Raw genomic sequence first — 14,549 nt, 5'->3', positions numbered from 1 at the left:
GCGGGGTAGAAATACAGTCCTAACCTTGATGCCATCCGCTTAATTATTGTGGAGATAAGACAAGTGGTACTGGAATTATAGCGAGCTTTGGAAGCTAATCCCTTATAATTATAGTGCGTTGGGCGCTCAAAAACCGCGAATAAAAGAGCCTTATATTTATAATATTTGGGGGCAATTTTAGGTCTCAGTCTGATTATATAGGTGCCTACTCCTAGTGGTATTAGGCGTCTTCCATTAGCCATGGGAGTAGTTTCTTGCCCCAGTACTGACCCATCTTGTAATGACCAAGTCCTCCAGGCATGGACTTAATAGCTTGTGCCAAAGCCTTCCCATCCCCCTCAGCTTTTACTTGATGGAGCAATGTCATATATGACCGCACCGTAAAGATTATAGCATTTGTACGTGGGAGTTTAGTTAGTGTTTGGTGCTCTACACGCAAATAGCAATCATCAAGGGAAGGATCTGCTTTGTCTTCTAGGATGGCTTGTTCGGTTTCCGGATAGTAATTATTACCATCGGTACGAAACAAGTCAACACCATCAACTTGCAGAGACCACTTCTATTCAATCAGCATTCGACATATTACATATTTCCTGGTGTATTGCTTACGTTCATGCGCCCTATGAAGTCTCCTGGTCGCATCCGGGAAAAATACCGATCTACGCTGAGCCCGAGTTTACTTTCATATCCTGGGACTGGCTGGTGAATTTCTCGCACAGATTCCCCAACTCGCGCGGGGCTTAGAAACCCGCCGGGGAAACAGGCGATATAGCCCTGTAAACGATACTGCCCGTCCGAATCCAGGCACATGAAATAGAAATCTTCCTATTTCATATCCCAAAGTCAGCATTTACTCTTCGATGTCTAATTAGTATACCTTGATGATAATGAGAAATGCCGACACTTGCCTCGACGTTTTCGCCCATATATGCCAGCATTTGATCGGGTGTTAATCCCGACGTGGTAAGGGGATAGGCAGTTCCTGTGGCCAAGTTCTTCACCAATTCTTTGTATCTCTTGAAAATAGTCGGGAACCTAACGGGCAAATATTTAATCATGATTTCCTCATATAATTCTGCGATGGCGGCGTTGACCTTCGGTCCTGTCCCAATGGTAAACTCGTGCTTGTCTCTAATTAGAGGTAATCGTTCCTCAATGCGATTTACATAGCCGCGGTCGATTCGAATCCATTCTGAACGGGTACGTTTTTGGATTCCTACTATAAAATTAATCCATAGGCCCTAAGAAGAAATCTAAGATATTCATTACCCATGGTGACATGACCTTGTGTCTTATATGGTTGGTATTTGATGGGGTCTACTTTCCGGAAATCAAAGTCCCATAAAGGTTCAATTTTTTGATCTGAGTGTTGTTTCCGGTTTGATTTTCCGGTATAGGATGGTCTCCAGAGGCGTCCAGCAGCCCCCAGGACACGAATAAGCGCTAGGAATAGGAGGCCTAGTGGAACAACCCGGAACACCCCTAAAGTAAAGGTATATTTGAATACAATATGAAGCATGTTTGGGTGAAACTTTCGTACATGATGGCGATTAAAGCGACTGCCTAGGGACATCTATATCTACGACCTATAATATGTACCTCTCATAAGTGGAACATTTTAGATACTTGATACCCCTTTACTGCATATATAACAATCGCTTAACTTAAGCTACCAATACCATATTACCGTAGTAACGAATTCCTAGGTAGCAGAAAGCATCCCTTACATTATCCGATTAACCATATCCGCGGAGGTCGCATTCAAAGCGTTGAGAGGATTCGAGAGCATCTATCTAATCGTATGTACCTAAGTAGGTGAATGAAAACTTCCCCATCGACTACAAGGAACTAGGATCTAGGTAGTATGACGAAACCCCTCATTGGTGTAACCATACCCCCCTTTTTTCGGACCTAGTGATTTATTATTAAAGCGAGACAGCTTGGAAACCTGTTCTAGGTCTTACGGCGATTTAGTAAACTGCCTCATTCCATCGAGATACCATCTTACATGCTGGCAAAATGACTTCGACACCCTCCAACAAGACTGACATCTGGTCTGCAGATGCGTATGGGACTACTGTTGCGCCCTTCGTAGCTGCTTTAACTAACAAGATTGTCGCATGGCTGGAACCTCAACCACAAGGTAACACTCCCAAGTACAACCTCATGCAACGTTAATCATTGATGCTTTGCAGATGAAATTCTTGATGTCGGCTGCGGAGAAGGCGTCTTAACTGCAAAGATTGCGCCACATGTAAAGCGTATTGTTGGCGTAGACGCCTCACCCAATATGATCGAATCTTTCAACAAGACATTCCCGGGAGTCGATGCTCGTGTGGTTGACTGTCGGCACCTGGACAAGGATCAAAGCCTCTGCAACGCCTCTTTCAACAAGGTTTTCTCCAATGCAGCTCTACACTGGATTCTCCGTGATGAAAACACACGCACGAACGCCATTAAGGGTTGCTTTGACGCCCTTAAGCCTGGTGGCCTTTTGGTAAGCGAGTCAGGTGCTCTAGGCAATGTTGCCGAGGTCCATGCAGCTATTATCGGAGCTCTTGTACATCAGGGTATCCCGGTTGAAGCGGCTAGAAACGCGTCCCCTTGGTGGTTCCCAAGCCTTGACGCCATGAAAAATCTAGTCGAGAGCCAAGGATTTAAGTGGCTTAAGGGTGAAGTCGAACTGAGACAGACGGAGCTTACGAATAATGAAGGCGGTGGCATCGAAGGATGGTGAGTCTTTGTCCTACACATAACCCTAAAGACGTATAGCTAACCTAGGGCATTTACCAGGGTTCGCCTTTTCGGAGCAGATTTTCTCTCGCTCTTAGCTACCGAAGGTCAACGTGAAGTGGCGGTTAGAGAGGTCGTTCAAGTGTTAGAAGGAGTTGGTCGGCGCCAACACGACGGAGCCTTTACGGTTAACTACATCCGACTCCGTTTTGTCGCTCAGAAAAGCCCCTAATATGTAACTAAGCAGTTCGGATAGGGGTAGGTGACTTTCTCTAGGTTGACTACACTAATATTCTGCACTAGGAACTAGGTGTCATGATATAATCGAGATCTTCGTATATGAATCAAAAAAGATGATCTGGTGGTTTCCTATGGAAGAAAACGATTGCTTAACCCACGCCCTGGGATCCATTCTTAGGCCGCAAACTTCTCGGGGTGTTAATGATTCGTCTTAATAGGGAAGTCCAAATGTTTGTACCCCGTCCTAAAGTTGGGTAACTCCAGAGTTTTGGAACCCGAGATAGCAATGAATAATGACGCATCCCAGAAGGGCCGCTAGTAAAACTTGTCTCGCTGTATGTTTGGTTTTTTTGCCTTTCATCGGTTTGTATTCGATACTTTAGTCGTATTCGGACCCTTCTTGTGTAACGTACTAACGAGTAAATATACAAAGAGATCTGTGGGGAGTTTACACAATTTTTTTGTTTTCAGTTTCCCATGCCAATCAACTTATCGTAGTCTTCGTTTCAACAGAGAGAAGGATGTTGGTTAGTTCAGCTGAATCTCAGTCCCCCCCAGTTGTTGTATCAGCTGATCCATATTCATGGTCAACGGTATGTAAATTCACAGAAACGATTAAGGACGGAATAAACGGGATCTCTGCTGTGTTATGGACTAATGAGGGTACAAGAAACGAAAAGCGTTCGTATTTGTTATTGGCATGATCGCCGTTGCTAATAGCACTTTGGGCTCGGCTCTTCCGAGCGGCGCCGTGAATTTCGTCGCTGCGGACTTCGGCGTTAGCAACCCGCAACTGCTCACATTGCCCGTCACTTGTTACCTCATTGGCTACATTGTAGGGCCCATCGCATTTGGGCCACTATCCGAGACCTACGGCCGCCGCCCTGTCACCCTCATAACTTTTGCTTTCTACACAGTCTTCACTCTAGCTTGCGCATTAGCGCCTACATTTGCCGCCCTAGTCGTCTTCCGGCTGCTCGCAGGAATTTTTGCTTCTTCACCCCCCTCCGTTACAGGCGGTATCTATGCCGATATTTACTCCGATCCGAAGATCCGGGGACGGGCTATGGCAGGTTATATGGCTGTAAATGACGAATCCCCTAGTTGTTAGCATTATCTGACCAACCAATAATAGGCTACAACTTTAGGACCTACGATGGGCCCATTGATGTCGGGATATCTCTCTGAAAAGGGATGGAGATGGACATTCTGGGTTGCATTGATAGTCGTCGGGGCATCATGGCCCTTTTTGCTTCTCTTGCCTGGTTCGTCAAGCTCCTATTCATAAGTCGATCGCTAGTACTTTCGTGGAGGCCTCCTAATCAATTATAGAAACATTTGGGCCTGTGTTACGACGTAAACAAGGTATGGCGGATACCGACGTCAGTGTTTTGGCGCAACTCACGCGAGAGAATTGGCACCATCTCTTCACCAAAGTATTATCCAGACCCATTAAAATGTTCTGCACCGAAAGCATCGTATTTTTCTCCTGTCTCCACCTGTCGTTCATCTACGCCATATTCTACTTGTTCTTCGAAGCATACCCAATTGTCTTCGAAGGTATATATGGTATGACGGCTGGAGAACGTGGCTTGATGTTTATCCCCAGTAAGCCTATTAGCAACGCTCAATGACAAACCCCCCTAATTATACGCTGCAGTTGCCGTCGGCGCCCTTCTTTCTTTTATAATTTACCTAACTTACGACCGTATTTACCAACGTGCTCAGATGCGAGACAAGCATTGGGTCAAAGTAGAGGAGTACCGCTGCCTGCCCCTTGCCTGCATCGGCGGGCCGTTACTATCGGCGACTATATTTTGGCTTGCCTGGACGGCGAGGCCTTCCGTACATTGTATTGTTCCTGCGATCGCAGGTGTTCCGTTTGGCATTGCGCTGCTCTTAATATTTATGGCATTGATTAATTACCTTGCTGATGCATACAGAATATTTGCTGCAAGTGCTCTAGCCGCTTCAAGCTGCTCGAGGAGTCTTGTATCGGCATTGTTGCCTCTGGCTACCGATCCTATGTACCGACATCTTGGTGTGAACTGGGCCACTAGTCTACTCGGTTTCTTGAGTTTCGCGATGGCCGTCATTCCGTTCGCCTTTATAAGATTCGGCCGCCATTTGAGGGAGAATAGCAAGTTTAGCCAGTCGCTAAAGACGCCACAATCAGGATAGAGTTGGTTCTGGTGCTTACTGTCACAAATCGCAAGGCTTCGCGGCATTATATTTAGAACACTGGTAGAATAAATTTAGCATAGATAGTAATTTTCATGCCCTAAGTCTGAGAAGATTCTGGGCCGCGGGGCTGAAAAGCCTTGACACCGAACTCCCTTTTCGAGTAACACATGAAGTATTATGCGATCAAGGCGATGTAAGTCCTTTTTCTTTACCAGTCCACAAGCAACAGACGGTCATAAGTCACAGATCTAAAGGCAATTATCCCGATTCGTCGTAGACTGTCGGATGAGTCCTTGCCTGCATGTTATGCATGGGCTATGCGCGTCAAACCGGGCATATCAGGGTTTCACGTTACATCCGATATACATTTACCTCGAATATGTAGGTAGCATAAGACATACATGCCCGGAAGCAGGTTGAACAACCGGCAGTCTAATAGTAGCGATGGATGCCGAGAGCGAGATACATACATTGCATGGTAGAATAGGCGCTGCATTTGTGAGACATTATCTTCAACGTACAGGCCCACAATATTTACATTTCGGTATTTTGCGCGATGCGGGATTTTAACTAATCAATAATACCTACCTAGGTAGGTACTCAGCCTCTTATTTGGCCAACAATCGCTCGCCAAAAACCTGTACTAGACCTCGTCGTAGTCATAGTGATCGTATGCCTAACACCCTACCTCGTCCACTGAAAAGCGGCTGATATATGTTCATTTCTCTAGTCTAGGCCCTCATCCGCGTTTAGTCTTGGATCGGTATCTAAAAAGCACACCCTAAGGATGGTCCCTAAAAATGACCCCCCACACGTGCGCGATCCCTTGAAGGGGGACGAGATTGGCGCCTCTACCCCTATCACCTCCAAAGCTATCCCTAGGGGCCAGAAGAAAACATTCTCGTCCTATCAACATACCATTTATATGAATGGAACTAAAAACATAGTCCCTCCCATAACTACTAACCCCTTTGGCTGGGAAGCCGCGGCTAAAGCTGTTATGGAACCTAGAGACTTTGAGTATGCGAAAGGAGGCGCCGGCGCCGGTGAGACAGTCAAAAGGAATCTAGAGGCATTCCGAAAATGGAGCATTGTCCCTCGTATGGTGAGGGGAAACGTAGATATATCCTTGAAAGTGACAATACTTGGGGAGGAATGGCCTTCGCCTGTAGCCATCGCTCCGGTTGGTGTAAACAAGATATTCCACAGGTATTTTAAAGCAATGTGAGAACGCTGTTTGAAATACTTACATTTTACAAATAGGGATGGAGAGTCCGGCGTCGCTCGAGCCGCGGGAACACTAGGCGTCCCTTACGTGCTGTCAACTTTTGCCTCCGAGAGCCCTGAAGCGGTCGCTGCGGCCCAAGACTCTACTTCCGAGGACAGACCGGCCATCCGCTGGCTTCAACTTTACTGGCCGCAAGCCGTTGACCAAGACGTCACACGCTCGATCTTAAGACGTGCGAAGGAGACTGGCTATACTGCACTCGTTATTACACTGGACATCTTCTCGATGAGCTGGAGACCCCTAGATTTGGATAATGCGTACTTACCCCTATATAAAGGAGCTAGCACAGCACTAGGCTTTACGGACCCCGTGTTCCGTCGAAAGTTCCGTGAGAAGTTTGGACATGAAGTCGACGAGGATATGTTGAAGGGTGCGTTAGAGTGGGAGAACACTATTTTCCCAGGTTAGCTTTTTAACTCTGATTTATCGTCCGATCATCGCTTACTCGGGAAGCAGACATGGCACATTCTTGGCGTGAATTGGAATGGCTTCGGAAAGAATGGGACGGGAAGATATTGGTGAAAGGCATCCAACACGCGACTGATGCCGAGTTCGCCGTACAAGCAGGCGCTGACGGTATTATCGTCTCTAACCATGGTGGTAGGCAGTACGACGGTGCACAAGGCTCCCTAGAGGCCTTACATGAGATTGCGGCTCTAGTTGGAGACCGAGTTGACGTATTGTTTGATAGCGGGATTCGGACTGGTGCGGGTATTACCAAGGCGTTGGCGCTGGGAGCAAAGGCCGTGTTTATCGGTCGACCGGTTGTCTACGGACTAGGGGCTATGGGTGAGCAAGGCGTCTTGCATGTGTTGCGTTGCTTACTTGCTGTAAGTTGTATCTATAACTAACCTCTATTTACGTAAGAACGGTGGGCCTGACCAGCTGCCTCTAAAAGGATCTCGAGATAAACCTTGCGATAACCGGGGTACGCGATGTGTCGGATCTTCGGCCAAATATTCTACGCAAGAATGATGCGGGTGAGGCGCAGCAACAGCGGGGATCGAAGCTATGATTGTATTGTATCGGACAATTGGCCGATCTTGAGTCCTATATAGGCGAATCTTCCTATTTCAGAAACGCACTGAGTAGCTTCAAGCGGGGAAAGGTTGTCAGCACTAAAAAGTATCTGGCAAAATCCTATCACAGAAACATCTTTGGCAGAGTTACTGAATCCATTTTCACGCCATATTCTAGAGTATCCACAGCTCCAAGAACACCGCCATGATATAATACCATACTCCATGCTAAATGCACCCCGCGAACTTCTTCACAGAGAGAATCCAGACATGAGACCTGAATCTAGGATCACGCTAGATCCACTGATATTAACTGCACTGGGGCTGCATAGATAAACACATGCCGATGCCACCTCGTCCGGCTCAATTGGCCTCTTAAAAGGAGTAAGCTTTTCGATGAGTCCAGGCACACCTGGAAGCCTCTTTGATTCCTCTACCAGCATGGGGGTCTTGACCCAGATCGGGCATACTTGGTTACATCGAATGCCCGCCAACTTGTAGTCCAATGCTGTTGAATTTCTCGAGTTAGTATTATATGCTAGAAGCAGTTGAGGATGTTATACGTACCACAAGCCCGGGTGATGCCAGTAATGGCATGTTTAGACGTTGTGTAAGGCAGCTTATGGGGTACAGCGCCAAACGCCATGACTGAAGAAATATTGACAATCGATCCGCGTCCGAGATCTCGAATGCCATGTCGTCCGAGATTGTTCTGGGTTGGTTGTTGGTTTTGCATGACCTTGACTACTGCTTTTGTCACCAGAAAAATGTTTTTGGTGTTTATGTCGAGAACCCGGTCGTAGTCTTCAGGGGTAGTCTCGTCGAATGGAACGTATTCGGCGACATCAACCTAACATAACATCTGTCAACATGTATACCTAGGTACGCTTCCCCGTGAAGATCATGAGTTTGGGCTCTCACCCCCGCAGCGTTGATGCAGTAATCAATCCGGCCAAACTCCTTGGCTGCTAGGTCAATCATTTCTTGTACTGAATTGACATCTACCACATCTACTTTTACGGACAGCGCCCGATAGTTAGGAGATGTCGCTATGGCTTTGCTTGCCTCGGCGGCCTCAGTGACGCCTTCATAATTGATGTCGGCGAATAGGACGCCCTTTGCGCCAGCTTCGGCAAAGGTCAAACCGACCTCCTTGCCGATTCCACCGGCGGCCTAGGTAGGGTTAATCGGAGTGCTTCTTTAGGGGGAGGTTTCGGAGGCGTACCCCAACCACAATAGCAAAACCACTAATCTGGAATTGTGCCATAGTCAATAAATTACTAGCCAGGGGTCGAGTGTGTATATAAACGACGAATTGTTGTGGCAGGAAGCGAGGAAATAGCTAGTTTGATAGTGAGATTGATAGGATGGAAACTCGAAAGAAACTGCGGTGAGGTTACGACAGATATAGAAACCTGACTGTGCCGCTTGCGACCGAAATCTCCAGTTAAGTTTATTCACTATAACCAACATCAAATGTTTTACGGCAGTCCTACCTATAAAGCACAGATAGCCAGTAATGTGCCTTTTGCACTACCATAACATGAATCAAATAAGTGATTACCTAGGTATTTTCATGCATTAAAAAGAGGAGCAGTACTGGAAATAATTAATGTTTTTTCTAGGTCAGATTGACTATCGTTAATCGCCAAGATTCCTTTCTATACTCATTAGTCATCCGAAAAGAACGAGTCTATAAGTGGTCTGTGTAATACAAGTAAGGAGTTTCGTTTCTCCGATAGTGGACTTTCTAATTGTCCATCCCTGCCTCTGCTGAGTAAGGACTCTGTGGACGCTCCCAGCCTCTCATGAAGTTGAGTGTTTCGACCTCATAACCACAGCTTGAACCATCTATGAGCAAGGAAAGGCAGAACATGGCAATACAATCATCAATTTAGGCAGCTCGGTGTCTATACATTTCCTACTCATCTCATCACGCTTTAATCCGTTTCTATGGTTGCATTGATCTGTGTGTCACTCTTACGTGGCCGTGCGTTCCGCCAATGACACTATCGCCCTTTTGTCGTCCTCAGCCTCACGAAGATTATGGCCGAAACGGGTTTTTTGCACGCAGCCTGCATCAATATTCGATGCATATGCGGACGTCAGTGCTTACCACGATGACCACCGAGCCAATAGACAATCCGACCGCTATTTGGCTGATTTCAGGACATTATACCCTACGACTCACTAGGACATACCTCAGCCTCACTGTAGCGTCCGACCTTCTCAGGGATTTAAAACATAAAAAAATGGGCTTCATTGAAGGCCAGTTGAACTTGATATACAATATGCCAATCAACTCCGAATCATGAATATACCTGGAGAAAACTCGAGTCCGATTCGGAATCCTGGGAACCCTAAAGCTGAAGACCTACTCTCCAGCCACCGGTTTTGGGACGACAGTCAAGTTCCACACGAAGACGACGAAATTTTCAAAACCTTCAGATGTACGCAACAACTAGGACTACAGTTGGATTTACTAACAAAAGGTTAAGGGACCAGAAGCGACCACAATATCCGGAGCGCCAAACCATGCCAAGCTCTAGACGAGGAGAGTAGTGCTTGGCATGATTGTCTAGAACCTCAATGTTCTTTCTCATTTGGCGACAATGGGACAACAGCGACCGTCAACGCTTTCGGGCGACTTATGCAATTCAGCAGTTTTATGAATATTGGTCATACAGGGATGTTTGCCGCTGACCAAGAACGTACAGAAGAGCCATGTGATCCTTGGGCAAGGGCCAAAACTCTTGAAGCTTTGACGCTATCGCGTGACTCGGAGGGATTCAGCTACGGATTGCGATTCGATAACCTGAATTTTGCTGCTCAGCCGGAACGGAAGTACGTCCATTCTCGATGGCCTCGATACGAATTCGAGAATGAACAGTTTGGTATGGCCGTGCAATGGATGGTCTCCGAAGGAATTATCTTACAACAATGTGTCGTGACCAATCGATGCAAGGATGACGAACTATTAAAATTCGCATTCGATAAAAAAATGCGGATTCGAGATCTCGATCACTTAGACGTTCACTATAGGTATAACGAGTATAAAGAACAGCCTAGTGACAAAGTGAATGTCTCTTCTAAAGGCCCCAATGGCTATAGTTGGACCTGCACACACGCATTCGACACTGACGCGGTTGGGGTTGTTGTGTCTATATCTGTTGACGGTATTCCTTGCCTGTGGGACGATTCATTTACGTGGCACCACGTTCTCAAAGGATTTGATACAATAGAGATAACGACTGCGTATAAAATGATACCTCTCAACGGCTTCAATACGGATTGGCGGGAGTTTCTGATTCCAGCAGATAAGATCGACGTTGATAGCATGCTTCAGGCAGAGCAATTCTGCCCCTTAGAGCTTGATATTTTTCCTATTCAATTGTCCGGATCTCTTAACGGCATCTTCCAACGCAACTTAGAGCATATTCTCTCTGTCTGTGCTATCCCAACAGTGCGGGTCCAGGGGAAAGATGTTCGTGCTGTAGCGTTAACGTGTGGGGATATATCGGCACATCGCATTTTCACATCAGCCAGCTTGTGAGTCATCCAGCACTCCTTAATGCTGATAGTTCGTGAATATACGCGATGCTGACTCGGCCCGCAGTTTCGCATTTCGATTTCTCCTCCAAATCGCTGAGCATCTCTCGAATAAATCAAATCACCCATATCTTCAGTCTCTTAGTGCTAGGATCAAATATGTCTGCACAGGCCATCTATTGTGGCTCAAGTCGGTTGCTATTCCTTATTGCAGCCTCTTGGAAGGAGAGTGTTTCGTGAATGGGACTAAAGACAAGTCTCAATCGACGTACGCAAGACACAATTTGCCGACTGATACTCCTTTCCAAGTTCTTAAGGCAGCAGATTTTGCAGCTGCATATAAATTAAGCGAAGATCAAGAGTTAGCACATGAATTAGCAGACCAGTTAGCCCTGCCATGGGTCGCCCACCTTCAGAAATTGGACAAGAGAGAAAAGTTCGCATGGCCCCATGCTGAAGAAGAAGGTTTCAATATATTTCGGCTCAGTGACCACGTCTGGATCTATGAGGCTCTCAAACGACTCGAGACTCTGAGAGTGTGGGACCGAATATGCAGTCGTGATGGTGTCAACGAGAGGCATATCGACAAGGCGGCAAAAAAGTTCTCGTCCAAAAATGTCCAAAAAGAGTTCCTTCGCCGCTTTACGACCGAAACCCAGAATAATCTGTCGGACAAGAGGATGTTAGCTGTGACTCGATCAGTGCGTGAATCGCGATTCTTGTTTCATTCGAGAGACACCAACCTTTTCTCTAGCATGGGCATTGATTGTGAAAACACGTCATTTCACGAACTATGGCAGAATACCATTCAGGCGCAGATCCGAATCAAAAATAAACCTAGCGATTGGGATAAATCTCTTCGCTACGGTTTGGCTATAGTCATGGGGTCTCATGGGTATAGTCTTGATGAACGCGCTCCAATTGACATGGTCAAAAACTCGGTCGAGATTTTGATTAAAGCTATCCGACCTAATGGGTGCATCGCCGGGCAATTGGATAAAGACACTAGAATGCAAGTCCTATTCTCTACTCGAGGTGAGATAGAGTCATATTTCCATGCCAGTTTCGAGATTCCCCACATTCTCTTGTCGCATGGTCGCGAACTTCGCAAGATATATTCCGATCAGTCCAACCACTTTGAGCCGAATATTATCACAAAACGGCATGCAGAAATTGGTAAGATTGAAAAGGAATTAAAAAAATAAAAAAAAAACGAAGAAAAAACTAATCTAGATGCAGGTCCACACGGATTCCATAACACCAATCATGCTGAAGAGGAAATAGACGAGAGTGCCGAAAAAAGATTAAAAAGGACTGCACTTTTCAGCAGCGGAATAGATTCCAAAAACATATCAGAACTTGACGACGAGTGGTTATACAACATCCCTCCATGCTGCTTACGAGACCAGACCATTGGACTAGAGGAGCTTCAAGAGTTACAAGAGCGGATTCGAATAGATGGCGAGTCGCATGGGAAAACCGTAGCCAAAGGTGCCTTCAACGAACATTCTCGGGCGATTAACCTCGATTGCGCCGTCATCGATTTATCGGGGCGGACGAAGAGAAAGGAAAGCAATGTGAGCTTCTGCGATAGTCACGTTATGTTATGGAACGAACTTCGCAAACCGCGAACGGCAAAGGCTAAGAAAAGAAGAATATGTGTTAATAAAATGGATGCGTATGGGGCGATGTTGTGTTACATAGCTACTCCTGAACCCGAAAGAGTAGGGATTTCGTTATTCTTTGATAGGCATGCGGGTTACGAGACGTACTTTTTCGACGACGCCAACAGACTCCTGAATACATGGGAAACTGAACTTCATCTCAGTTTCTACATGCTTGTGGATTCTGATATTCCTTATGACCACAACTTGCCGACCTATACAACCGAAGTCCTTCCAGGCTTCCACGACAAAGTTCTGACACGTGTCTCCATGAGCTTCTTATTCAACGGGGAATTTTTCGACCAGTATTGGACCTGCTACGTCATCAATCATGCCCCCGGAGGAACTCCCCTGATCTCCGATGACAGCTTGAAGAATATATCGCCAAGTGATGGGTCCCAGAGACAGCGCAAAGTACTGGAGCTACGGTTGGTGGATCACATGTTAACATTGCTCACAGGAAGTACGAAGAGGGCCTTTGCAACGATTTCGACTAAATTGGACATCGACGAAGGAGAACCCTCGTCTCAAGAATACATGAGTAAAAGTATCAAGTGGCAACGATACCAACGCGTCTTGCATCTCATGCAAGAGGACCTTGATCATGCTCTACGCGCTATCTCTGATTGGGATAGAAGGGAGGAAGATCGTGGCACAGAGAAACCCCGGTGGACACGCAATGCCGAGAGGAAGTACGGTACCATTATCAATAAGTTGGCCGGCACAACAAATAGGAAAATAAGAGAACTCAGGCAAACTCACACAAGTATCGTCTCACTAAGGGGCTTATTGAAATCACATCAAGAGCAACTCAGCCACGAGTTGGGGCGAAGGGAAGCCAAGGAATCACAGAATGTCCTCTACCTTACCTACATCAGCGCGGTATTCCTACCACTCAATTTCGCGACAAGTCTCTTCAGCATGAGCCAGAGTCCCGATAGTACTTTAATCAGCAACATGGCCAAATGTGCCGCGGTAGCTTTTGTCGTCACTTTAATTGCGCTCTTCAATGCCTCGGGATTGGCCGCGGCACTCAGGGCTGTTCGCTCAAAACTTCATAACGTGGAGAGTTATTGTCGCTCGGAGGTGCAGAAGCATCCTTTTTCCTCCCAGATTAGGAAAGACCCCGATTTTCGTAATGATCCGGATGCGGAGCTCTGTGTTGGACGGGAGAAGGTCGATTTACCAGCTGTTCTCCGGGGTACACCAAATATTGGAGACTCACTGTTTATGTTTTGGATTGAGTACCTCTTCATTGAATTACCTATGCGACGAGTTCTTTATGGATTTGGCGCCCTGAGATGGGGGGTGGTTACGCCAAAGGCCATCGTCCAGGTCTCAGGGGCGGTAGTATTCCTACCTCTTTTCGCTCTCTCTTGGAGTGTTCGGTTTATCTACTATAACTTAGCTGATTTGTTTCACTTGTGCAGAGGTTCGTGTCCCCCCCTCACAGCATGCATCGCAGTATTGCTTACACATTATAGGGTTTATTGCATCACTGCCAAAACGCTCGTATGTTAAGTCGGATTGTTCTACCATCGGCCTGCAAGATGAAGATGAAAGTATGTTATTAAAACGGTACAGATCCCGTCTTGAAGTCGCCCGACCATTGACAACTCTTTCGGATCGGGTAAGTTCCAAACACGAGAACCGAGTTAAGGATGTAACCGAGGGAAGAGGCTGTGAAAACCGTGTTTGAGCATTAATTCCATATTAACTAAAATTTGACGTGGATTTAGTTATAGGGGCACTCACCAAGTGCCCCCAGCTCCTATCATACCATGCCTAGTTTCCAAGCTCACTTCCTGATTCACAGGGCCACCCTAATATACTGATAAAGAGGCCACAATGTAAACCGATCGAGGCTCTTTC

General features: G+C 46.4%; 6 protein-coding genes across 6 annotated transcripts; 4 read left to right on the top strand and 2 right to left on the bottom strand.

The window, feature by feature from the left end:
- Positions 1-134: 134 nt before the first annotated feature.
- Positions 135-1,556, bottom strand: F4822DRAFT_126330 (uncharacterized protein). Its single transcript, XM_051452640.1, has 4 exons — positions 1,270-1,556; positions 909-1,216; positions 610-825; positions 135-556 (listed from the first exon to the last, which is right to left on the bottom strand). The coding sequence occupies exons 1-4, from the start codon at positions 1,517-1,519 to the stop codon at positions 221-223; spliced, it is 1,110 nt and encodes a 369-aa protein (XP_051318123.1). The 5' UTR covers positions 1,520-1,556; the 3' UTR covers positions 135-220.
- A 463-nt stretch (positions 1,557-2,019) lies between these two features.
- F4822DRAFT_425558 (S-adenosyl-L-methionine-dependent methyltransferase) lies at positions 2,020-2,965 on the top strand (the record flags this gene model as incomplete). The annotated part of the gene is made up of 3 exons (XM_051460354.1): positions 2,020-2,143; positions 2,196-2,733; positions 2,794-2,965. 3 exons carry the CDS (start codon positions 2,020-2,022, stop codon positions 2,963-2,965), a joined length of 834 nt encoding a protein of 277 aa, XP_051318122.1.
- Positions 2,966-3,138: 173 nt separating this feature from the next.
- Positions 3,139-5,317, top strand: F4822DRAFT_441363 (major facilitator superfamily protein). Its single transcript, XM_051462856.1, has 5 exons — positions 3,139-3,566; positions 3,644-4,057; positions 4,109-4,238; positions 4,306-4,581; positions 4,634-5,317. Exons 1-5 carry the CDS (start codon positions 3,495-3,497, stop codon positions 5,152-5,154), a joined length of 1,413 nt encoding a protein of 470 aa, XP_051318121.1. The 5' UTR covers positions 3,139-3,494; the 3' UTR covers positions 5,155-5,317.
- A 627-nt stretch (positions 5,318-5,944) lies between these two features.
- F4822DRAFT_425556 (FMN-dependent dehydrogenase) lies at positions 5,945-7,460 on the top strand (the record flags this gene model as incomplete). The annotated part of the gene is made up of 4 exons (XM_051460353.1): positions 5,945-6,366; positions 6,421-6,848; positions 6,902-7,275; positions 7,344-7,460. 4 exons carry the CDS (start codon positions 5,945-5,947, stop codon positions 7,458-7,460), a joined length of 1,341 nt encoding a protein of 446 aa, XP_051318120.1.
- Positions 7,379-9,085, bottom strand: F4822DRAFT_126303 (NAD(P)-binding protein). Its single transcript, XM_051452639.1, has 4 exons — positions 8,690-9,085; positions 8,386-8,637; positions 8,032-8,314; positions 7,379-7,972 (listed from the first exon to the last, which is right to left on the bottom strand). Exons 1-4 carry the CDS (start codon positions 8,729-8,731, stop codon positions 7,716-7,718), a joined length of 834 nt encoding a protein of 277 aa, XP_051318119.1. The 5' UTR covers positions 8,732-9,085; the 3' UTR covers positions 7,379-7,715.
- Positions 9,086-9,775: 690 nt separating this feature from the next.
- F4822DRAFT_425554 (uncharacterized protein) lies at positions 9,776-14,376 on the top strand (the record flags this gene model as incomplete). Its single annotated transcript, XM_051460352.1, has 5 exons — positions 9,776-9,914; positions 9,963-11,013; positions 11,081-12,189; positions 12,253-14,109; positions 14,162-14,376. 5 exons carry the CDS (start codon positions 9,776-9,778, stop codon positions 14,374-14,376), a joined length of 4,371 nt encoding a protein of 1,456 aa, XP_051318118.1.
- Positions 14,377-14,549: the final 173 nt, after the last annotated feature.

Source organism: Hypoxylon trugodes (genome assembly GCF_022578975.1).
Source record: "Hypoxylon trugodes strain CBS 135444 unplaced genomic scaffold F4822scaffold_2, whole genome shotgun sequence".
Taxonomy (NCBI): domain Eukaryota; kingdom Fungi; phylum Ascomycota; class Sordariomycetes; order Xylariales; family Hypoxylaceae; genus Hypoxylon; species Hypoxylon trugodes.
The sequence above is the reverse complement of the archived record's forward strand: the minus strand, read 5'-3'. Positions and strand labels throughout refer to the sequence as shown.